We start from the raw sequence: 26,730 nt of genomic DNA, 5'->3' as shown, positions 1-26,730 counted from the left end.
ACGTTATGCTTATAATGACTGTATAGTGTGACAGCAGGCTTACAGCCAGTGCTTAAAAAGTAAACCAACTGGCTCAGACCCGTCACACACACAACACAACCTACAGCAAAGGGGTAAGATTTTCTCACTTGGGCTGGAGCACAACTCCAGACTCACTGTTCCCTTGGTGCTGGCAGCCTATAAAAAGGCCACACAACACTTGAGTGGTAAGTAGATCTTTTCTAAACAAAGAACTTACGTGTATTAGATGCTGTGCCCACAGACTCCACAAACACCGATATGTCTACGCCAAGAAGGAAGCTGTCTGCCTTACTTTATCATGTGCACTCCGCTGGCTCTGCCTGCCACGTGCCTCCCGCTCTGTGCTGTAACCTCACCTGGACAGCTAACCCCGCCCTGACCAAGAGGACCCTACCTACTCACTTTTAAATAGACTGCAGGAAGGCTGGCCTCAATGTGAATGGAGTGGCATTCTTATCCCGCTGCTCACAGGTTGCCATTGCCATGCAATCCACTGCCAGTCACCTGTGTAGTGATCGGCAAGAGGTTCCGGTGGCTCAAATTGTGGGTAAAGACCACAAGGGTAAATACAAACTGAAACCTGGTATCATTCCTGAATCACTTTTGGGTCATGACAGGCCTGGCTTTCTACTGTCAAACACGGGACGACCACGGAGAAAGCAGAGAAATGCACTTTAATCAGGGGGCCGTATCTGGGACCAGCCCTAACTTTACCCCATTTGATCCACTGTTCGGGTGAGGGCCCTGGGGTCTGCAAGGTGTGGCGACAAAAGCCTGTGAGGAGTAGCCTTCACCCTTTTGGTCAGTGATTAAATATGTTAAAGATTACAACATAATATTATTAAAGTTCTCCCTTTTGTTTACAGCACATGCAAGCGCAAAGGGAACAAAAACATGCATATGACTGGCCGGCACAACCCCAAGAGTCCCAAGTTGGCAATCCCATGCTGCTGCTCCTCCCCAGAACCACCTGTAAATTGGTACGGAGGAACAGAAATGTGCATTTATTTAGGAAATAGAAATGCACATATGTTCAGGGAACAGAAATGCGCATATGACTGGTCGGCCCAACTCAATTCCGAGTCGGCAATCTCAGACCGCTGCTCCTCCTCAGCACCACCGTAATTTCCTGGCCCACTTTAAAACATAAATAAATAATTATGGCTAGCTATAGACTTTATGTGCATTCATGTGTAACTCTTTGCACTGAGCTGCATTCACTTCAAGGTGTACATTCTTGCCAAAATATCTACAGTATGAAACATACAGTATGATGTTTTCTCCCGACTACATCTTTATAAATAAAAGAAAGGTTTTGTCTGTACACTGTCACAACAGAACTTGCTCTTTCAATGATACCCTTACGTTTCATACATTGGAGGACCAATCTCAGAAAAAAATTCTGTCTGTCTGTATGTAGACTGGCTAGACAGAATTTATTGAAACCTTTGCAGCACTTGGATATCTGCCTAAAGTTAACCTGTGAAATCAAAATGTTGAATAAAAGCCATGTAAGAACAGTTATTGTATGTGCCGGATTTAATAATCTAGTTTAAAATAAGCTTTTAATGTACTACTTGCTCAATGTAAGCAAACTCCTGCTTCAATAGATATTAATTAGAAAATCCAAACTGATTTTTTTATCTGTGATTAGTTAATATTTTAACAGCTGAAATAACAGCGCTAAAATTGTATAAGTTTGTATAAAGACAAAATCTTTATCCAAACTACATTTTTATAGATTTCTTATCTATGATTCACACTCTGATTAACAAACAGGGACTGTATTTGGTTGACAATGGAGGAAGTGCAACTAAGTGCAAACATGAGGTAAGATACTTTTCATTTTTAATTTTATTTCTTTGTATTAATAAGTTAGGAAACGTGTTCTGCCTTACAGAAAGACAGGCAGACATGTACATAACCTTCAACCTGAAATAATAATATTACTGATTATATTAAAGCTGATTAGCTTATATTTAATCATAACTTAAAAAAAAATTTACACTACTTGTCTATACACTTGTACACTTATTATATGAGGACAGTTGGGTATTCTTCTTTAGCCAAACTGTCTTCTGTCCAAACACATTGATTATGTTCATAGTTATCAGGTGCAAACAAATAGAAACTGTGAGGAGAACTTTGAGACGTCGAGTCTGGGTCCAGAAATATAAATAGCTAGTACCTTCATTTTCTCCACTGAGTTTTTCCCTATTGGTTGATATGTGTTCAAGGTGGTGTAGCCTGAAGAGAGGCCAGGAAAGAAAACACGCGCATCATTATTGAACTCCATTCTACCTCAAGGACCAATTATGGATATCTTTAGTTCCATTTCTGTTCTTTTCAGTTCTCTTATTTCAGGCACATTCTTATCCTTCTCATTTTCATCCTCCTATTATTTTACTTTTCATGCTGGTGCTGCTCGATCCCTGGAGCTATCATTAATTTCTCATCCTTTTTCCCTATTATCCAGTGATCCATGTATGCTCTCTCCACCATGCATGTTTCCTGAGCGCTTGGCACAATGTGTCTTCCAGGAAATCTACTGGATAATTAGCAAAGCAGGAAGCTCACAATCCATATTTTTTTCTACCCAAAATCAGTTGCAAAATTGACAACAGTGAGACAAACCATGGTGCTGCAAACTCTATATCGAGCCACTGGCTTTTCAGCCTGGCAGTCTGTTAACGACTTGCATTTGTCAATATGACTGCTGGAATCAAAGGTCCTGAAAATTGCCAGCGGTTCTTTTTCCCCTAAATAGTAGAATTATACAAATCTACCTAGACACTTTTTGAGAAAAAAACTTTTAAAACATTCGTTCATTCATCTATACTACTTACTGTATACTGTAGAGGGTCAAAACAGACCAAGAGCCAATCCGAGGAGACTTTGGGCATGAGGTGCGGTGCACAATGGATAGGGTGCTGATCCATCACAGGGCATGTGCAAACACAAACACTACGGGCAATTTTGGGAACACTAATTAGTCTACTTTGCAAGTCTTTGGATTGTAGGAAATCAGAGTACCTGGAGGATACCACCAAGCAACTCCACACAAACACACAGACCCGAGTTTTCAATTCCTCGACCCAGGAAGTGCAAGGCCACAGGGCTAATCACTACACCACCAAGCTGACTCACTTTCCAAACAATTCTGGTTAACTAAAGCTCATAATCAAGTGAGTTTTGGTATGTAAATTACACAGCTAATTAACAACTGTCCAACATCTGTCCAACCGAAAAAAAGTTGTTTGTTCCTCTATGACTTACATGGTAATGACTGTTTGATTTGATGTAGGGGAAAGTCCAGTACATGACACAGGGCACCAGGCCAAATGATTAAATATGCTCTCTTTCCTGGTAATATACAAAGAACTTCAGACATATCAAGCATGTGCTTTTGTTCTTGACACCATTCCACACTGTTATGTATCACAAAACAGAGAAATGCGTACTGCATACAGTATGTGACTCCACTGTATTTCAAGGTGAAGTGAGCTGTATTTACGTTAGATATGTTCCATAGTCAAGCTATCATCTGTAGTGTGAGCAGTTGAATTAATTGCCACAAGTGGTGCACATGATGATAGTACAAGTGGCAATTTCTTTTACAAGAAATATTTTGCAGGGAGTCATTTAGGTTGTACAACAGCACCACTACACAGCTGGTTGTCACAGATCCAGATCCTGAATTACATCCTGAGTTTGGGTTGGTGTTTTTTTGAGGTTTTTCCAAGTTTTCTGGTTCTTAATCCCACCACCTGAATACATACCGATAGGTGACCTGACCACTCTAAATTGCCTCTAACTGTGAGCTGTAAGTGAGTGCAAAAATGAGTGAGTGAGTGTATGCATTGATGTAGTCCTTACACCCTCATATGGGTGTCACTATAGCTTTAGTCATTTACTCTGCCTCAAATACTTATTTTAGACTGTTCTACTGCTATGTATCTTTAAAGCCAACTGATAGCCCTCAACCACCCCACCTCTCTCTCTCTCTCTCTCTCTCACACACACACACACACACACACAATCAAATACTGACAATCACATACTGAGGGAAAAAATACTGCTTTCATTTCCATGTATTATAGGCTCTTTCTAAATTGTGCTTTACTGAAGCGTGATCGGGTAGCCCAGTGCAGCCTCACAGCTCCAGGGTCGCCGGTTCAATTCAGTGCTTGGTTTATGGTGTGTATGAAATTGCTATAGAGGTTCTCTGGTTTGCTCAAACCTACCACAGGCATGCCACTAGGTGGACTGGCTAAGATAAACCACCCCTGTGGATGAATGTGTGTGCATGAGGTCCATCTAGGCTGCAGTGCATTATCATACCCTTTACCAGTAAATCTGATGAAAAAACCCAAAAAAACGAGAGATAAGCACCTGGTTTCCATAAATGCTAGTTTGTTATTATTGTTTGTTGTTATCATGCTGTCGAGCACATCATGTGACTGATATTATTCTACATCCACAATTGCCTAAATGACAATAGCTTGCAGACAACTTACTAAAAATGTAATAAAAAATGTTCTTGTAGTGGTTGTGAATAAATATTTAGAACATCAGTTTCTGTTCCCCACGAGCACACAGAACATTTCTACCAAAATAGATCAGCTTCTGCTTTATTCTCTATTGCATTTCCAAGGTTCAGGAATCATTATTTCAATTCTCTCCATTATATCCGGAAAGAGAGATAGAGAGTGGGAGGGCTTAGACATTCCTGATGCTTTCCAGGCAGCATTAGAACTGACAGGGCACTTTATTCCCCAATCAGTCTCTCTAATAGAGAAGGCGCTGACTGGGTGTGATAGTGAGCCTCTTTCAGTAATTACACTAAACACACCTCAGTACGATCAGCTCCTGCACATGCCTGTGATGGAAGAAACAGAAGATTACCTTCATGTACCTTGTACTGAATGTTTTTTTTTGTGTGTAATTTTTTTTGTTTTGTTTTATCTTGTTCTCTTATCTATTTTGTTATGCTACTTGGCAGCCTTCCCTTTAAAAGAAGATCACCACACGATTAATAATATGAATTATCTACATGAGGAAAATGAAAGCTGTTAATTCAGGTCCACTTTGTGTTGTAAATGTGACTAATCTCTCTCGGACTTGTACATGGTGCTGATCTGGGCTCTACCCGTAAACTCAAGATCAGTCATTCAGATTACTGTCAGGGACAGAAAGACACTCGGGGTTGTTTGTTACGTTTCAAATATGCATTCCTAAATTCCTAAAGTCTGCTTTTAGGGGTACCTTTAATGCTATTGTAACAAATCTTTATATATGCAACTCTTAGTGAAAAGAACTGTACATCCAGTGCTAAGATTTTATTATGTTGCCGAATGGTACAACAGCTTATAGAGTTTCTTTAAGAGCTTATGGAGCGGCGATGGTGGCAGAACAATAGTAAATAATAACAGCTGTACAGCGAAATGCAATAGTTCCAACATGCTAATTAAGAGAGTCATGAATTTAACAACAGAATGGTCTTTTGTACAACTGCTGACAAGAGCTGTTTCAGACTAATATAGACTGATACTGTGTGCTTATCATTGCTGGTGAGTGTGTGCGTGTGTGTGGTGCAAATTGTGCAAAAGTGTGCGGAATGTGCCTGAGGGAAATTTCCAGTTCAGAGGGGGGAGGGGATTAGTGGAAGTTGAATTCAGCAGAGTGATAAATGTTCATGCCTGCAGGATGGCAGGAGTGCACACAGATGATGGCTGGAGTGAGCGAGCTCTCAGCAAACATGAGTGCAAGTAGTATGTCTCTTTAAATGATGGACGCTTGAGCTGAGTGCTTTCCTCAGTTTTGTTTGACCCACTACTAAGATCTGAAACGACATGCTTGCAGCTTCATATTCAATGTATGTTTAAAGCTAATAGTGTATTAATACTTTAATAGAATAATTATTAGATTTTAGAAAGACTTTAGATGATTAGAAAAGTAGCAAATCATCTTGAGACACATAGTCTGAATAGATTTACTTGAACTGGTTAATATATTGAAATATATTGAAGCACTGTCGCCTTGTACCTCCAGGGTCCGGGTTCGATTCCCAGCCAGGCTCGATTCCCGTCTCTGTTTGCATGGAGTTTGCATGTTCTCCCCGTGCTTGGTGGGTTTCCTCCAGGTACTCCGGTTTCCTCCCACAGTCCAAAGATATGCAGGTTAGGTTAATTGACGTTCCCAAATTACCCATAGTGTGTGAATGGGTGTGTGAGTGTTTCTATGTGTGTGTGCCCTGCGATGGATTGGCACCCTGTCCAGGGTGTACCTTGCCTGGTGCCCTAAGCCTCCTGGGATAGGCTTCAGGTCCCCGTGACTCTGAATACAAGATAAAGCAGCACAGAAGATGAGTGAGTGAGTGAGAGTGAGAGCTTTACTAAAAGACTATGGATCACACTAATGTTAATACCTTTATTCCTTCGGAGAACAAGCTGCACTGAGTTGTCAGATTATTAGGTATCTACCGCTATCTAGGTCTGTATGACACGTCAGGATTTGGATTAATTTTTTATTCTTTTTTTTCTTCACATCACTTTGTATGTATACACTTACTAAACCTTTTATTCTGGCCAAACTTCTCAGCCCTAATTCGCTCCATCCATCAATAGGAAGAAATCACTCACCTTTTTAAATTGGCGGACCCAGTGACATTTACTGTACATGGCTGGATGTGTGAAGCTAGTGTGGATATATTAGGTTTTTTAATATATTACACTAGTCATCACGATGCAAATTTCACAATAAATATTAACGCACTTGCTCATGACTGGTCATGGTTTCTATATTCTACTTCAGTTCTGTTTTATTTATTATTTTATTATTTGTACATAATGTAAATTAACCTTTTTTTACAGCTAAAAGTTTTTCTATATTTTCCATATTTCTAATTTGTAATTTTTTTTTTCGTACTTTATATTCTTATAAACTTTAATTTTAGATTGTTAGGGCATCAGTGTCATATAAGCATTTCTCATTATATCATACTGTGTATGACTGTGTATGTGACAAAAACAATCGGGGTTTATTAATAGTTTTCATTTGTTTCACAGTGGTCACAAGGCTGGAAAATCACCACAGATGAACTACTTAGATGAACGGCCTAGAGCAGTGGCTCTCATCCCTGGTGCATGGGGGACCTGGAGGACCACCTGCTCTGCGCATTTTAGTGTTTTCTTAGCTCCCAGTATACCTGATCAAACTAATCATCTAATTGAGAGCCATTTCTGATTGCAGGATAACACTAAAATTTAAAACTCCACCTGACAAATAACATCTGCTCAGCTGTGGTTCTGTGGAGGATCTTTTCCCATTAATGAGGTAGGAATTGACATGTATTTATTTCTTTATATTTATATACTGTATGTCCAATAAGTCTTGGTACAAAGGATAGTGCTACTGTATAACTATGTGAAACTGAACATTAGTACATATGATGATCATACAAAGGCTAAAACCTGCCTGAAAAATGATTTGGGTAAAAACTGCCCCCAAGTGGACAGAGCCAAGAACTGCAATTAATGCTTTTCAACCTGAGCGTTCAGCTCTTTCAACTATTAACAGATTCATTACAATTTAATATTAAGGATAGTGGGAGTTTGGTTTGGGGATCTGAGGATCCGGGTTCGAGCCCTGCTGTTGGTGAGTTGCCACACCCTCATACTACCCAGCCACTGCACTGCATCCCAAGTCCAGATAAAATGGTAGGGGTTGCATCAGGAAGGGCATCTGGCGTAAAACCCATGCGAAGATGTTGACCCCTATAGGGGAGCAGCCAGAAGACCAACAACGGCAACATTAAAATTTAATATTAGCTTAGAAATGAGTCGCTACGCAGACTAAACATCGACAACAATTTACAAAAGGAAGTGAGGGAGGTTAAAAACTGCAGGACTCTTTTAAGGATTTCTTTTAATATTTTATTGAAATAAAACAAGATAGGTTCAACTAAATAAATTAAACAAACTAATAAATATTTTACAGTAAAACTATACAACATTGTATCTATTTTTACAGTAATACAGCATTATAGTCTAATTAAAAAAAGTGAGTCTTAATATTGTGGACAAAAAACTTGTAAAAAAAAAAGAAAAAAAACAATAAAAGGACATCAAAACCATAAAGCTTGAGAAAACCAAAACATTAAACCATTCTATTTATGAATATTGTCGTGGGCACTTATTGCTTTAAGGCAAAGAAAAGCTGACCTTGTGTCCATTATGATTTACACTGATCCTTTCAGGTACAAAGAGGTCACAAGACATTGCAAGAGACAAAGAACATCTGGGAAGCCAAAGCTTGATACTCTTTGACATGATACAGTGCTTTACAAGTGCAACATGACACTCACACACTTTCTGGAATGCTCACACCATGCCATGTGTTGTTAAAACTGGTCATTCAGGATCTAAATTCAGAATGCAATGGTCGTTTTGTTTTTTTCTTTCATGACTAATGTCTTCTGCATGAAGTAGTGAGCATTACAAGGTTTGGGAAGTGTGCAAAATGTCAATATTTCAGTCGTTCTACATTTGAATGCTTTTATCTGTCTAAGTAACAAAACACACTGTGTTAGGTTTAAAAGGACCAGATGAGGTATGAAAGATAAAAAGACCTTTAGAAAAGGATAAAATCTTTATCTTAAAAAAAACACACCATAAAATAGGAAGTATAAAGCTCTCAACTTGCTGGTTTCTTTTTAAAAGATCTTTATGGTGATGTATATGTCATGGGATGGGAACTGAAGTATATGCCTTTGTTTACATGTGTGTACTACTCAAACATTTTATAAGACCATATAACAACTGTGTAAGAAAATCTTTATAAATGTTTCTCTGCAGTGTGACGTCCCACAAGCAGAGTGACACAGTTTGTGCTACAGTATCATGGTTTATCTGTGCATTCTCTTGTCCTGCTGTAAAGTATTAACAATATCCTGAGATGCGGGCAAACATGATGAGGATAGCTTAGTATATTTAAAAAATGTTTCTAAATGTCAGTGCAACTCATTTTTTGTTTAGGAAATTTAAAGAACATGTAAATACATTCTTAATTATAACAAACATATAGGACTAAAAGTTTATTGTGCATAACCACTGAGACGAGTAAGGGGTGTCTGGTGGATCCGCATGTGAAAGTACTGTGTATAACACACACAGACACACACAGATCTACCTAGGGGCAAAGTGTTTTTAGGGGTGGGAGGGAACTGTATAACTAGACACAGTAAACAGAGCTAAGCATCATACTCTGGACCATGGAGCGCTGCTTGTTTAAAATCATGGTTAAAGACAAGATAAAATGGTTTGCAAAATAAATATAACCCATTTTGATAGTACTGAAATGAAAGGGGGGGGGGGCAAGAGCACAGAATTCAAGGAAAATACATTTACATGGAATTCAGTACAGTATGTGAACTTTAAGCAATTAAGGTCACTTTTCAGTTCTCGAGAAAAGTATGCTGGTGGACAACAGGAATGATCATTATAAAAATATGTTTTGTTTAGACACGGTAACAGATACAAAGGTTAAAAAAAAAGTTAAATATTTTCTGATGTACATATAAAACAATGTTGGAAATCTTTAAAAATTCATTCTCTCCTCCTGCCATTTATGTACAAGCAAGATAATGGAAGAACAGCGGCCTCAAACTGTTTGGTATTCAGCAGAAAGAGAGAGAGAGAGAAATTTGATTTCCATCATGTTCCTCTCTCTCAGTAGTTGTGTCAAGGAGGGTGAGGGAATGAAGAAGCTGTGGCTCAGAGCTCAGAATCAGCGCCCAAGCTGTTCAGCTCTTCAGGTGACGCTTTCTCCCCACGAGTAACAGGTTGCTGGGAGAAACCGGCAGCAATCTCCTCAAATGTCCGGCCTCTTGTCTCTGGGACTTTGAAGTACGTGAAAATGAAGAAGAACAGCAACAGGATAGTAAAAATTATAAAGACATATGGACCACAGAGGTTCTGTAAAAGAGAGAGAGAGAGATGTTAAAATTACCACACACAACACATTGTGAAATGGTGAAGCATCGTTGAATAAACGATTAAATAATAATCACAATGCTGGTGTCTTACCGCCACATACTGAAAGCACATTCCCACTATGAAGTTGGCCGTCCAGTTGCAGAAACCAGCCACGGCAATAGCAGATGGTCGAGGGCCTTGACTGAACAGCTCAGCTACGATGAACCAAGGGATGGGGCCTGGTCCGACTTCGAAGAATGCCACAAAGGCAAAAATAGCAAATATGCTCATGTATGACATCCACGGGATCTGAACCTGTGACATTGACACATAAACATGAGAACAGCATAAAAAACATCTGTCTGTATCGAGCTCTTCATTTAAAAAGAACATCAAAGAGCAAGGATGGTGTGCAGTTGATAAAAATTCATCGGTTGTTACGATCAGTCACAAAATGTTTTTAAGAAATAGGTGTTTGTGCATGATCATACCTGCAGTGCTTGAGCAATGGTCATTAGGACAGCAGACACAGCCATACCCAGAAGTCCTACCAGGTGTAGGGACCTGCGTCCAGCTCTCTCCACTAAAAACAGCTATGCGGAGAAAGGACAAGATAAATGCATGATACACTTACAATACATCACCACACTGAAAACCTTATGTTAACTCTTATGATATAGTCTGTGTTTGCCATGTGTGGCACGTACACAGTGTGAGATGTGTTTGCAGATAACTTACCGACACCACAGTGAACGCCGTGTTTACGACTCCTGCACCGATAGTGGCGTACACAGGCTGCGCCACACCGGCTGACTCAAAGATGCTTGTGGAAAAGTAGAAGACCTGCACAAATAAATACCATCGTCAGCCAATGTGTACAAACATCATCATAGTCATCATACTGTATATAACCTGATTTGTTTACAGATCACCTGCGCATCTGACAATCAGCGTAAACAAACAATACACCAATATAGAGTCAGTCAAAATGTATACACACTTCAGGAAAATAAAAACTTCTACAAATATTTTAATACTACATGTATTGCGATATCATATATCATATTGCTATATATATGAATGATAATGATGATATTGATATTATTAATATTAAATTAATATAATATACATCATACTATTTTTCTTTTCCTGAAGTGTGTAAAAATTTTTTATGAAGGATTATTGAGTAATGTCCTTTTCCTTAGCTCAGATTTAGCATGTTTGTGTCACAAATCCAAAATGTAACGAAGTAAGGCTATATTGCTTGTTTACTAGCATCATTGGCCAGTGGTTCTGAGATTAACTCTGCATCCATTGAAACCATCCCCAGGATAAAGCACTTACTACAGATAAATAAATGAATGAATAAGCCGTGACTGCTTCAACCCCAGGAGACTTTGTGTTTGTGATACTTTACATAGTGTCTGTGTGTGTTTGTGTGTCAGTGCTTACAGCGTTGATGCCAGACAGTTGCTGTGACAGCTGCAGTACGATGGCAATAATTAAAGGCTGCCGGTAGATTGGGGAGCGGAACAGCTCTAGGATGGTCACTTTCTTCTCCCTCATCATTTGCCTGCTTTCCTCCTTCATCTCCTGCATGTCTGCACTCACATCCGTTGTTCCACGCAGTTTTTTCAACACTGCATGCACAAATGAAAAAAGGTTGTATAATTATTGATACATTACAAAACAACAAGAAAATTATTTTTGGATCAAAACCCATCACACATTTCAATTCAATTGCCATTTAGAGTCAGTGTTAGTGTTTCGGAAAAGAACCATAACCTTTAGCATGGCTTGTGTATGCGTGTGTGTGTGTGTGTGTGTGTGTGTGTGTACACTGACCTGATTTGGCTTTGTTCTCTTCATTGCAATTGATGAGGAGATAGCGAGGACTCTCAGGGCAGAGGGGTAAGAGGAAACACTGCAAAAGTGCTGGAACGAAGGTAAAGGCCAATAGGAAAGGCCACATATTTGCATTTCCCATAATCGCCTCCAGACCAAACACCTGCACCACACACCAAACACATATACTTGTATTTTTGTCAACAATTTAAATGAACTTAAAAAATGAAGTTAAATGTTTTGTGTTTCCGCACGCTGTATATTCCATTAGGAATGCAAACCAATTTAATTTAGTTTACTAATAACATTTTTATGTTAACAACATATTCATGCTTATAAAATAGTGACCTTTTTTGATTCTGCCATTGAGTGGTTAAAGTGTAGTAATTGCTTACCTGTGCTATAAGGATGCCGATAACAATGCCGAGCTGATGCAGAGTTCCCAAGGCTCCTCGGAGGGACGTCGGCGATACTTCACCCACATACATGGGTACAAACCCAGTGGAAAGTCCAGAGTAAAGCCCCACTATGAAACGGCCAATGATTAAGGTTTCCCATGAGGCTGCAATTTTAGAGAAGCCCATCAGTGCTGCTGAGATGAAGGCTAGCACGTTAACCATGAGCATCGAGTTCCTCCTGCAAAAATGCGGAATATAGAAGAAAATAATATGAACGTTTTGTTACTGACGTCTGCTACAAAAATGTATTGTATTAGAAAAGATATACATATAAAATACTTAAAGGACTTTTGTTTGAATTTACCTTCCGAAGCGATTGACAAAGAGACCAACGGAGAAGGAGCCAACGATCCCCCCCACAGAGAAGATGGCCACAGAGATTGACCACAGTGTTGTGAGAGATGCCTCAGGTATGGGTTCATTATATCTGTCGAACCACGTTTCATTGTAGAAGCTCTCGATGATCTACAACACAAGTAAAAAACATGCACATAAACCTCAAGAAATAAGACGACAAAGAAAAAAAAATCTTATTCATTTGCATCTATACTTTTAAAATAGTTTTAATGCAAACTTTGTCCTGCAGGGGGCGTTAGCAGTGTGTTTAGCATTATGGTACAGGATGTGTTTGTTGTCTTCGTTGCCGTGTGACTGGATGAGGAAAATGTCACACGAGAACTCGGGTTATGTTTCTGTCTTTTTAAAAGGAACGCTTGTGCTTTCAAACACTGAGGCCACGACAAAGGACAAGAAGCATATCTTAGAAAAACAACACTCTTATTCTTTATTCTACTTTTTTCGATGTTACTTTCTTCAAAGGGTAAAGTATTTACTTAAATGGGAGGAGGAACATGTATTTGCATGTCTTGTATTGGAAGACAAAGCCAGTTCTTAGAGAAACTGTTCTATGTTGCGCTCTTTAGAAACTTGGCAGGGCAGCTAGTCAAGGAGATCAGGTTCCTGTATTTTAGTCCAAGTTCTCAATCTTGTCTCCGTGAGCATAAGATGACATTGTCTACGTCATCAAGAAAACATACTGTATATCTAGCGTCTTGTGCCTCTGTTATGAACAGAGTTCATGTAAACATGATGCGTTTTCCTATTAGTGAGCAGCGTGGCATTCAATAAACTGAAGATGGTGTAATTATGGTAAATAATAGAAAGTTCACTTAACCAGTGCATTTAACCAGCATTAAATGCAGTACATTTAACTAGTATTCAGAGAGAGAGAGAGAGAGAGAGAGAGAATTAATTAAACATTGGATTGCATGCAGCTGTTAATGATTAGTGATTACTATTTGCCTTTTTGCAAGAGTATGTCGACTAGAACAAAGACCTGTTGAAAATTTAACAATCGTATCAGAAGCACTGCACCTTATCGCTCCCTTTTTTGACTAGCTCACTCTTACTACATTTTTCACCTCTGGAAAAGAAAAAAAACCCTCAACAACACCTGACTGTAGTGTGAGGATGCATTATGAAATGAGAACTTGGTCACACACTAATTTCCACTTCCCTCAGTATGTTCATGGGAATTTCAATGCAGAGCCAATGCTTCAGGCTCAGAACCTGGTAAATATGAATATATGTGTGTGTGTGTGTGTGTGTGTGTGTGAGGTACTTGACACTAGTTCCAGTATATTACTGCCAGCATGGCCTCATACACACTTCAACAAGCGTCTTGTGTCCTTGTTAAGACTGCCCACCTTCCCTCTGTGCTTTATCCAGCATGCCTAACACACTTTAATATAGTTAGCAGCTGGATTTACTCCGTGTTATAGAGTTTAACCCAGGTTTCTCATAATGAGGAAAAGTTTAACACAGACGCTTTTCTAAACAAAGTGCACTAAAATGTATTACAGGTTTTTTTTCTTACTGGAAATGGAAGGGTTGCTGCGTAACATCTGGAAGACATAATTCATCCTGTTCTATCAGATTCTGTGGACCTACCCTGGGCCCCTGGCTGTAGTGTGTGAACACAACTTTCCTCTATCTTTCAAGTTGATTCTTTTTCCCACTAAGAGTCAATTATCATGCAAGTTTAAAATTAATTTAAAACTAACTTACTACGTAAAATAAAGGAGTAAATAAAGCAGTGGAAAATAGTATTATCTGTGTACAATTCTTTTAAAACTAATGGCTAAACATTTAATTGGTTTGCTAATTTTTATAATTATTTTTAAATTTTATATCACAAATGTTTTGGATCCAAGTCCTTTGACATGCTTCATTACTGATTTTATTTTTTTATTAAAAGAAAATATGTCTTTGTAATAACAAATCCAGATTAGGCAAGCAAAGCAAAAAGCTGAATTCAACTGGAGAGTCAACATATAAAACTTTCACTGAGTGTATGAAAAGACACACCCACAGTTAACACAACAGTGCAGGTACACACTGACGGACAAGAGGGTAAAATCAAACACCACGATTTACTTACTGAGCCGTATGCTAACCTAGTGTCTCAAAAAATAATCTTTATTATGATTATTTACTCAGGGTGTTTGGAGTTGGACTAACAGAAGGTTGACAGGCACATAATAAATTTTCTGTGACATCTGGAACATACAGTGCTTACAGCCTGCAGCTGGCACTCGTGTTAGCTCTGAGATTTATATAAATGTTACATGAATGTCCTAATGCTAAATGCTAAAATTGGCTATCTCCCTTTGGGGTGAGAGGGGAGTCAAGAGAGTTGTGGTGTTGTTTTTTTTCTGTACATTTCTGGGTCTGTGTTAGAAACATGGCGCTCCAGGATTTTTGTTTAAATTGCAAATCTGTGTTAATGTGTGCGTAGAAGTAAAGCTCACCTTCTGAGGTGCGTTGATGACACCTGTGTTATAACCGAACTGAAGAGAGCCGATCACAGCTGTTCCCACAGCCAGCAACAGCTGGAGGGTCACTTTCTGTAGGAAGTAACAAAAGACAACAGATTAATAACTGGAAAAGGAAAACATGACAATTTACCCGCAAAAAAATAACTCAAATCATATTTGGGATACAATCATTAAACCTTTATGAGTAGCCTTTCGGGCATGCAATGGAATGCTAGGAAGCTGACACATGCATCATCTCTCTCTCTCTCTTTCACTCTCTCTTTATCTTTCTATCTCTCACACGCACATACACAAAAGAGTCTCTAATTCTTCTTGGGTAAGAGCTAATCCTATACCTGTCTAAAAGGAATGTCCCCTGCAGTATTATGCTTTTGCACCACTACAAGAAACTTTAACGTTTGCAAGAAACATGTCAAGAAAATTTAAATATCTCCAAACAAAAAACCACACAAACGTGCAATAACCAGAAGTTCTTAACTGAAGCTCCCACAATGTGTATTCTAGAAAATTCTTGAGTCTTCTGATCAATGTCTAAATACAAATGCTAAAAATAAGCTCACTGGCCTAGCCTCATTCTGCGGTTGAAAAAAATACCATATCAGGTCAGTACAGAGCGGAATGGAATGGCTAGTGTTTAAAAAAATCAGGCTATGATGAAAATAGTATATACAAAATGACAATGACTCTTTTTATTATGGTGGAAATATAATTAAAGTCGCCTCTTATTGTAAAACTTTCTCTCTCTCTGTCAATGGTTCATTTGTTATGCATTTTTAGCATGATGGCATTTTTTTCTTTTTATTACAAAACTCCTTTACATGATTTGGTAATACTTGTATTTGTTGTTTTGTTAATTAATTACTGATGATTTTAAGTCTCTCATTACATTCATGAAGGTCTTCATGCCCTACCCAGTGCTCTATTTTTAATAATTTTGCACTTTAATTCTAGTGGATTGAGACAAATGTTAACTTACTATCGTCATCTATAAAAAAATGAAGCCTATACGTCTTTCAGTTATAGACGTAAACAGGCCTGGCTTACAAAAACATTTACACTGAATAGACCATTGTCAGTGCATAAAAGAAAGAAAGAAAGAAAGAAACAAGCAGGAGAGAGAGGAGGGTTCTTGTGAAAATCAAAAACTAGGATTTTCATTACTACAACATATCGAGTGTCACGATTACTTTAATGACCTTAATCGAATTGATTTACATTTGTAGAATCAATAAACTTCTAAATGTTTAGTGAGAAGCATTTAATTAAGTTTCTGTGACGTCTAGAACAGCCTGGGGCCGACATGTCAGCTCTGAGACTTACAGTCCTGATACAGAGTTCTACCTGTTTACAGTTTAGAGGGAGGTTTATTGAAGACTAAACAAAAACTAAAAAAGCTTTAAGAAAAAAAAAATCTATGTTTTTAGACGTACAAAAAAAATCACCAAACAGACATTCAAATTTACATGTTTAAAATAAATGAAAACTGGATATTTGAAACAATTTGCATTTACATACAGCATGCGTAAGTGATCTGATAATAGGACAACTTCAGTTTTACCTGGGCCGTCAAGTATCAAATTTCTTTGTAAACACATGACATACAGTATTTACCTTTAAAGAAGGACATGTCATTGGTGCCGATTAAACCATGAATGCAATAGTGTCCTTCATGAGCTGTCATGGTTTTAATCCAAACTTTAAGACAAGTTTTTTAGACCAAATTTTGCCTTTTTAGACCAAGTATTTACCTTAAATTCGTGATTCTTTGCTGGAATTTCTGAAATATGATAATGGTTCCACTTTAAGATACTGTCCTGCACCGACATATTGTACATGTAACTACGCTTAGTGTAATTATATATCCGCCTTCTATTGTTTTCATTCTGACTGCAGTCATATTAACATTCATGGCAGTCATCAACCTTTTCTCCACCTTGATAAGTTCAGGCGCAGACGCCATATTTTACAACACATCATCCAAATTTTCTGTGTTTTACTAAGGGCTACAAATAAACTAAACCTAATAAAAAATATATTTTTAAATCCTTAAATGGTTTGTAAAGGTCATCTCTTAAAGTATCATTTTCACCTACACTTACTGAGAAAAAAAAATAGTAAGTAAGGAATGTTTCTGAGGAAGTGCTTTAAAAGGCATTTGCCTTCAGCTCATGTGTTTTGTTAGTGTTATCAGTGTGACTGTAAACAGAACACGGATCAGGACATATTCCTCGCCATTTACGTTTTGGAAAAAGTCAACACGTGTTTGAAGGAGTCGTGCGTCTCATTTTACACGAGGCAAGGCACACACACACTAAGACAACCTTAAGAACTTGGCCTGAGTGGCTATGAAACTGGTGCAGGAACACCCCCTTCGCTGGCTTTCTTCCAGTAAGACTGTATGTCTGAAAAGCTGCTGGAGGTCAGGGAGGCTATGAAGGCACTGTTTAACCCTTTCAAGTACAGGATGTAACATTGTGCGCGCACACACACACACACACAGTCCCGAGAAAGGCAGTGTGGAAGAATTCTCTTAAAGGAGCCTTGCAGCTGTTAAACCTGATTGCAAAAAATATAATTCTGTAGGGCTGTGTCTATTGATTATTTTGATGATTGTTTGACTGTTTCCTTCAATTCATACCAGAGTAGTTGATATTAATTAACTCCTTAAAACTGTTAACACTTTGGTTATCTTTTTAGTTAAATAATGATTTAGTAATGATTAGTTTTATAAGTGATTCAGTTTTATAGTGAATTAGCTACTAAGTTTTACCAAGCATCCTGCAAAACCACCCACAGTTCTTCAGAGGACTTTTAGTGTTATACTTGCTTCTTTTTTTAAAATCCAGCATCTTCCATTTTAGTTGTCACTTATATAATGTGCTGCTTTCTTTTCTGTCAAATATTTTTCTTTAACTTTTAATTTTGTGATAAAATACTTATGCTTGAAAATCAGAAATGTACTAAATTAAGTCTTTATTAAAAATGTTGCCATTCATATATAATATTACAGGTAGTGTCAGCTAAACTATTCACACATTGTCATCACATTGGGTTGGGTTTACTTGTTTTAGTCAGAGGTGGCAAGTACAAGCACCACTACTAAGGAAAAAAACGTATCCAATTATCCAGAAATCTACAAATATTGAATAGTCGAATCTACTAGTAGCTGTTACTTATTACACCAGAAGTGTCACATAAAACAGACCAAAATTTATAAATGTAGGTGGTCTGGCTGTAAACTTGTGTATTAAGAAATATTTTATCAATCAGACGTAACCCTTTAGAGTGAAGGTTTCTCCTGCTTGCTTTGACATGCCTAAAGCATGCAAAGTTATTATCGAGCACTCAGTCAGATTTGAACCACATACCTTATGATTAAATAAAACTTTTCTTCATGGAATTTTTTTTTTAGAACTTAGCATTTATGGTGGCATCGGTTCTCATAAAATCTTTTTGATTTCAACAAATTATAACACCAAACAATGTCCTATAACCAAAGGCTGTAACAAATGGCCCAACTTTTAAACATTAACTATGTCCTCTTCCTGTTCTGACAACAATGCTGGAAGCAGAGAACGTTTTGCTGGGTGTGTCGCTTTAAGAAAGATTCAGCTTTGGAGAATACTAAATATGGAGTTCGGTGCTTGTATTGCAAAATGTGGCAGTGCTTGCACATGAATTACTTCACGGTCACGCTGACATCTTAATTGTATGTTACCAGAGAAGGAACTTTATTAGAAGAAAAAAACAAAAAAAACATTCATGCAGACACATGCACGCAACAAGGAAAGCCATTTACATGTCAGAGATTAGCACAGTTAATTTTCCACGTCTATGCACTTCTGTCAGGTCCACATATTTCTATAAATTTACCTGCTTAAGTATCTAATAATGTTGACAAATTACACGAACTTTATGAACAATAAAGTTAATTTTTATTTACTATATCTGGTTTTCCAACAAGGTACGAACCAAGTCAAAAAGTGTTAAATAAAATAGGCAGCATGTGACAAAGGAGTCTAATTTCCCTCATCTGGGTATAATCCTAGGATATGATCTGCTAGTGTGCAGTGCTTCAGACCCTGGATGGATCCTGTCAACAACCAATGCAAATTGAGAACACATAAAAGTAAACACAGGAAGTAAATAGAGAACAGGCAGCAGCAGTGCTCCTCAATGAAATCTCCCTCAATGACTCAGAAGGCCAGGATCATAAATGTCTACAAAATATGACTCCCTAGCTGAAAAAGGATTATTGTTTGTTTTAATTTGGACCGTATAAATAATGATCAATGATTGTAAAGCCTGTTTTCACCCAAAACTTTTGCTGTTCCTAAATTTCCTCAGATGCACAGTTGTAGAAAAACAAACACAGAAACAACAAATTTTAATTTCAAACAGTAATTTAAGCAAACACAGAAGAACAAATTAAATTTCAAATTCAAAATAACCTGATTACAATCTTTAAATCCTAAAATGTTTGTATGACCAGCTGGGTAATGTGACAAGCGGCAAAACCAGATAATCTGATTATTAGTGTGCATGTAAACACTCCTAGTTTGAAATTAGACTATAAAAGGATTGTTCCTCATTCTCTGTGTAGTAGTAAACACTCACACCCATCAGCTGTGGTGAATTAATTGAATGAATTTGCATTGTGCTTTATAGTAGACTGTTTACATTCCAGGGAAACATACCAGGAAGCTGACATTTCTCGTCATTGGATTAGGGGTTTCCACAGAAACAGTGTGTCTTGTGACAAGGGTTATACATACTGTATTAGGAAAACTATTCATAGTTCTATAGTGAAGAATATCTTTATTTTTTTCTTTTAAGCTGAGGACAAGAGATCTAATGTGGTTGATACTACTGGACAGGCTTGAGGCAGTAAAATTAAACCAGCATGCAAATACGTTCATCGTCCTTGCGTGTTTTCGCTGAGTCATAGTGATGCCACACTTTCGGCTTAGATAAAAAAAATCGTACACAACCTAATCCAAATAAGTAGTTTTTGAAAAAAAAAAAATCCAACTAGAGTCCAAATGTGTGTATGTGTGCGTGTGTGTATATATATGTGTTCAGGTACTCAAGCATTCTATTCTATGTGTGTGTATGCGTGCGTGTGTGTGTGTGTGTTCAGGTACTTAAGCATTCTATCTTGTGTGTGTGTGTGTGTGTTTAGGTACTTAAGCATTCTGTCTTTTGTGTGTGTGTGTGTGTGTGTGTGTGTGTGTGTTTAGGTACTTAAGCATTCTATCTTTTGTGTGTGTGTGTGTGTGTGTGTGTGTGTGTGTGTTCAATCACTTTAGCGTTCTATTCTGATAACAAGCCAACTCATGATCCACTTAAGCTTTCGGTCCTCATAACAAAGCGATGTGGCATGCTAGCCGCCTGCCACATTAGTGGCAATAAAAGTCTTCAGGTTAAACAGGCCGTGCACATCGTTGAGTAAATATGAGGTGCATTATGATGAGACTGTCTTTGTGACTCCTATTACACCTTAGCTCTAAATTTAGTTAGACTTACACCGCATCATGTGATGTAGGCGTCTGAGGATTCTAACACAAAAGGATGGAATAAACATTCATGATGGAGGAAGCTGAACAGGTTTTTAAAGATGAATGAGAATTCAAAGAAATTACAGCTCTAGCTACAGTGGCACTGAGGGAGAAAACGAAATTTGCGATTTTTAAATAGGATCGTAGTTATAACTAATGTACGCAAATTATCTAAAACCGCATGAGGCCATTCGAGTGGGAAAAAATAAAAAAAATAAAGATCTGTGACCTAAAAAAGTAGAATGAGCAGAAAGAGGAACCAGCCCTGGTGGCACCGTTGTGAGCCACACTGATAGGTGAAGTGGCGTAGTGCTGAGTATCATGTTCGCCCTTTTCTTACTCGCTCTGCTTAGAGTGACACCACAGTCGGCACGTCCGCCATCTCTAACCTCGCCTCCCTCCCTTCACAGGAAAAACTGGCATCCATTTTCCACCAACGCGCTGCGAGTGCTGGTTGTAAAGTTTCAGCTTTGGTAACTGTTCAGCGTAAAGGCTTTGGCAAAATAATCCCAGTCTCTGTGTAATGACTACATGCGCCCTGAAACAGACCTCATCATTTATAATAACACTTAACAATTCAAGCATTTCCAAAGAAATGTATGACTACAACGACGGCTTTTTTGTTCATTAGGCTTACTGTGAAATCCTCATCTGAGTCATGGAATGATAATGTGAAAAAAAAAGCAAGAGGACTACAGTTTGATACATAAGAAATATCACCCTGTTATGATATTGCTGAGACTCCATTGCAGGAAGAAATTAAAAAAAATATATATTTTTTTAACTTGTCAAAGAGCACCGGACATGATCACACAAATACAAAGCTTACACATCTGCACTGTACCCTGCAGTGAGGACTAAAAGCTTTAAAACAAACAACGAGTTCTGTGTAGATTTGTGGTGTGTGTATGTGTGTGCGTGTGTGTGTGTGTGTGTGCGTGTAAGAGGGAGAGAAAGAGAGAGAGAGAGAGAAACAGTAAGTGCTGTCTCGAAGAAATATGAGTTATCTACAGTCAACATTAACTCATGTATAGTCATGCAACACTGTGCAATAAAAGTTATAACACTCCATCTCTGAAAGTTAGTCTCATACACTATAAGCCCTTCCCCCCTTCCTTCACATGAGCTTCTGTGGGATCAGAGAACACACCTCCATAGGAAAAGCCCAAGCAAAATGGTCTTACTAGCACATGTGCAAATTTGGGATATTTAAGGCTCTAACTGATCTGTGTATGGAGAAGCAAAAGAGAGCAGCTCTGTGACCCAAGCACTGTGGATGAGCTGTGTTCTCCTTTCTCAACCTCACAGCTGCATTCATGCACTTCTGTTCTCCCTAAGGAGACCTCAGTCGTTTCCCAGCACGTCCACAAATAAGCCTTTTGTCAGAATCCTAATTAAATATATTTCAAATTTCAACTGAAATGGAAAGACTGTTCTGATTGTTAAAATGTCTCAAATTAATCATCCATAACATGGCTTAAAGTAAATGTGAAAGCAAATGTTTGTAAAATGTTTTAATTTTCCCAAATTTCCATTCTATATTTTTTTAGGTAATTGTACTTTCTAACTTTGTCACAATAAAACTAAATACATAGTTTTTTTTTTCATCCCACGTGATTACCAGAAAGGGATTTACCCTGGTTCCTGTCTGGTTAACATGGTTCCTAACATTTGTAAGAGGGCCGCCACATCAAACCATCTGCTAGTCACGTAGTCAGCTTGTCAATTTATGGTAATCGATCATTCGCTCTAGCTCTTCATTCTTTTGAGAGGAGGGTCCTATTTACTCATCCTGATACTTACTTGGAAATACACACACACACACACACACACACAAAGGTTTAAGCAGATGGTCGAGCTAAAGAATTAAAAGTGGTGTGTGATGTTAAGACATATCCTGATGCGAGTGGCGAGTTGTAACACTCTTACAACAGCATTATAAAGTAATATATTTAGTAAATGCCAACAGCATAGATGGGTCAAAAGCACCTATAAAAAAAACTCCAAACAAGTGTCAAACTCCAAACTCACCTCAGGCTGTTTCTTAATACCTGGATGTCTGCACATTATATTTTTATGTTATCTAGAGTTATAAAATTGTATTTAATTATTAAAGAGTTTGATGTGAAATATGATCTTGATGCATCAGGACAGAACACTGACGCGCAATATCTTTTAATAAAAACTTTTTTCATCCTTAAAGAAATTGTAGAAGCATAATTTTCAATAATATCATATTTAACAACAAAATTGTGAGTGATGAAAAACCACCATTCGTACGAATGACGTCACCCCCCACCCCCCTACGCATGGACGAATAGCACGCGTGAATAGGGGGTCTGATGAATAGAGGGCATGTGAGTACGTGCTAAAGCACACACACCTCCATCCTATACGACGCCGCATGCCTTTCCTATCTATGGTAACCATGGCAACCATATGTTCCTAAACGAACAAGGGCGCTTTAATTAATTAAGTCCAATTCCTTAATTACTCAAATTCTTATTATTCCCGTGCTATAAGGATGTTATTATTGTCTCACGAGTGCATGAGGCACATGTTATATACACATATATACATACATATAGTTATATATCTATAAATCCATCCATCAGACTCACATCACCAACGCGTTAGTGGAAAAATCCCAAGCTAGTAACAGAGCTATCCTAGCCATTTAGCTATGAGTCGCATCACGGCTCTTTGTGTCAAAGGTTTTTTGTTTTTAAACTTTTAAACTTTGTAATGTAACATATACTAAACATAAACAACGATCTTAGAAATTATACATCAACTATATAATCATTACTAAAACATATAATTTCTTTAACTTTTCCTGCCAAACCAACTTCCACAATAACTTGTTAATAAAGAGTTAGCAAAGTTAGCCTTACCTTTTCTTTTTCCATGGAGTCGTTTAGAGCTCGAAGAGATATCTGAAGGAGAGCGAATTCTCTTCTTTTGTACACGAGTTAATTTTTTAAAAATGTCGTATTCAGTGAAAATAAATACAATCAAATAAATTGTAAAATGTGCAGGCTAATATTTTTTTTCCACCTGACTACAGCTAAAATATCTTTAAGCAATATCTGCAGAATGTTTGATGTCCCGGTCTTCTGGTTTATCCTCTTTCCTATTAAGCTGTCTCTTACTGTCTCGCCGCCGAAGTATTAGCATGGCTCGGGTTTGCCGGCTACAAGTAGCTGCGGATGTATGACGCAACACGACGCCGCACCCCCGCTAGCCCATTGGCTCCTTATACAGTGACGTAAAACGGCATCCTTGGTCAATGGAAGGCTTCCGCTGAAACATGTTGTTATCAAATTGGATGAAAGATGGCGCTGTGGAGATCGAAACTTTGAAATCTATGAAACTACTCAACTTCTTTGCATCCAGAGGCCCCAGATAGTGTCTCACACTTTTGTGTTATTTCCCTATGGGGGGAAAAAATCATGCGTAAATATATTTGAATTATGTGCACGCAAGTTAAGCATGGAAGTAAAGCAAATATATCTAAAGCAACATAGTTAAACAAAATGGAAATGGTATGTTAGGGTAAAAAGAATTCATTAGAATTATGTGTTTTTGTGTGTACAGAGAGTTCTGTAACAAGTGTGTCACAGGCGTGTCTCAGACGTTCCCCGCCACATGTAACAGTAGGCTGCCTCATCAATTTTATGTCATACTGTTATGCGAACCGTTACATTCAGCACGGCTGGTGTGACGAGCAGCTGATAGCAAGTACCCCTAACGAGTTGACCGCGCGCTCCATTCGCATGTGGGCAACAGGATCTGCATGCGGGTGAAGCCGCAGATACACACTAGTATAAATGTTGTTGTTAATTTTTCAGCTGCTCTCGTTCAGGGGTTACCACAGTGGACCATTTGATCCGCACAACAAGTTGGCACTGGTTTTATTCGCACTAGGAACTGGCACTGCATCCAGTGGCTGAGGCTTGGAATCAAACCCGGCCCTCTGCATGGCGGACGAGAGCCCAACCACTGTCACCAATACCCCAGTTTAACATGCAGAAGACCCCATGTATGTATATTCCAAAGTATAATCCAAATAGAAGATACATTAATCATTAATCAAAGAGTCCAAGCGCTGTGTTATAGACTTTGTAATGAGGAGGACAGCAGCTAAGTTCCTATCTAATTAGGAATAACATTTGGCAAGTGCATCAGTCAGGTTTTAGGCCTTATCATAGCACAGAGACGGCTGGTTTACTAAATGATCTCATGCAACAATATCTGAAAAAACTGCTGGTGTTCTACATCAATCAAAGGATGCAGGCTGCTTTTCAGTACCTCGTATTATAAAACCTACGGCAGGGGCAGAACTTTTTTGCAGGCAGGTTGCTTTACTTCCTAGGGAGTCCTTTACTTCCTGTGTTTCCTTCTGGTTCTCCCTTTTAATTATGTTATCATAGTTAATTCTGCCAGAGTCTTCTGGGTGGAGATCTTTTTCCATGGAGGCTTGTATCGGCTGCTTGGAATGCGTGGCCCGGCTGATGCAAACAGCTGTTCTCTTGTGACTTGTGACTTTAGTTGCTCAATAATTTCTATAAACAGTTTTGTACTGCAAATCAATCCTTGCTATCTGTTATCACCCTAGAGTTCCCTGTTGAGTCTGGTTCCTCTCAAGGTTTCTTCCTATTGCCATCTTAAGAAGTTTTTCCTTGCCACCATCGTTTGCCTGCACGGCCTGCTCATCAGGGACAATCTGATCATTTAGATTTATACATATTTCCTCACACGGTTCAAACTAATTTCCCCTATTTTCTTTTGATTCTGTAAAGGCTTTTCGACAATGAACATTGTTAAAAGCGCTATATTAATAAAACTAAATTGAATTAATTTGAACTGAAGTCAATGTTTTACCCTTTTAATAAAAAAATATATAATGCTGACATTGTGGCTAAAATCTCGTCCACATTTCTGTTGAAGGTAGTGCTATTAGTATTCAACAAATATAAAAGTTGTAAATGAGAGTATGAACGTGTGCCTGAAATGGAGTAGTATCCTATCTGGGGTGTATTCCCACCTCAAACCCAATGTTCCTGGGATGCCCCAATATGCTGACTAATTAAATTGTGTGAGAAAGGATTATATTTCCGGTTATTTTTATTTAGTTCAGAAAAATGATAAGGCACAACTATATATTGTGTAAATCTTTGTTGGCATAGTCCTTGTAACCCTATGAAATTAAGACCTTGGATAAAACAAATCAATATACCAAATTTGGTATCAGTACACAAAAGCATGTATGAGATATTGCCTCATTTCCTTTAGCAACACCCAGTGATGATTAAAAGCTACTTTTGCTTTTTATTCTGGACACAATAAGAATGGTAAAAAAAAAATAAAAAATGGCACAGGCAAAGTAAAACAAAATAAACAGCTCAGACCAACAGGAAAAGGCAGTGCATTTTGATATCAAAAAGATGTCAAGTCTGGGAAGGCCTACACAAAACTTCATTTTTCATCATGATGAAAAATCTATAAAACAAACAAAAACAGACTTTTGTGAAACAAGGTGGGTGTATCAAACAAAAATTTGTACTTCCCATTGCCACAATGTTGTCCTTTGTCTTCTAAGATAATACTAAAAAAAAAAACATAATACAATGACTTTTTAGCTGATTTGTTTAAGTCTTGTGTGCTACAGCAGGATCAGACCAAATATTCTCTCTTATAAAATATTATGAAATCATATTATATGAAATTATTTTACTCTTTAAAGGAAAAAAAAAACATATTAATAATATACAGTACTTGTAATGTTATAAGTGGCTTTGGGCTACAGTGGGCTTAATTTCCGCACAGCCCCCTTACTGTAGCTCATATCCTGGGCTTTTGGTGCTTTAATGCTAAGCTCGACCATCATTACAGACAGCACGGTAAGCTTCTCTTCTGTCCTGCTTCATGTAAAATGGACTAGAAATTATATTGCTTTTGTTTGTTTACCTCTGTTCCCTAAAACGTTCCCTAAAATGTAATTAATTTTTTAAAGCTGCATTTGATTAACTGCACA

At 38.0% G+C, this 26,730-nt stretch overlaps 1 protein-coding gene across 1 annotated transcript; it reads right to left on the bottom strand.

Annotated features, from left to right (window-relative positions):
• Positions 1 to 7,941: 7,941 nt before the first annotated feature.
• On the bottom strand, positions 7,942 to 23,862 carry slc2a1b (solute carrier family 2 member 1b). The gene is made up of 10 exons (XM_053499222.1): positions 23,588 to 23,862; positions 15,109 to 15,204; positions 12,603 to 12,763; positions 12,236 to 12,476; positions 11,841 to 12,003; positions 11,448 to 11,635; positions 10,734 to 10,838; positions 10,487 to 10,588; positions 10,107 to 10,310; positions 7,942 to 9,995 (listed from the first exon to the last, which is right to left on the bottom strand). Exons 1-10 carry the CDS (start codon positions 23,600 to 23,602, stop codon positions 9,795 to 9,797), a joined length of 1,476 nt encoding a protein of 491 aa, XP_053355197.1. The 5' UTR covers positions 23,603 to 23,862; the 3' UTR covers positions 7,942 to 9,794.
• Between the last annotated feature and the right edge of the window lie 2,868 nt (positions 23,863 to 26,730).

Source organism: Clarias gariepinus, chromosome 6 (assembly GCF_024256425.1).
Source record: "Clarias gariepinus isolate MV-2021 ecotype Netherlands chromosome 6, CGAR_prim_01v2, whole genome shotgun sequence".
NCBI lineage: Eukaryota > Metazoa > Chordata > Actinopteri > Siluriformes > Clariidae > Clarias > Clarias gariepinus.
This window is presented reverse-complemented; position numbering and strand designations above follow the sequence as displayed.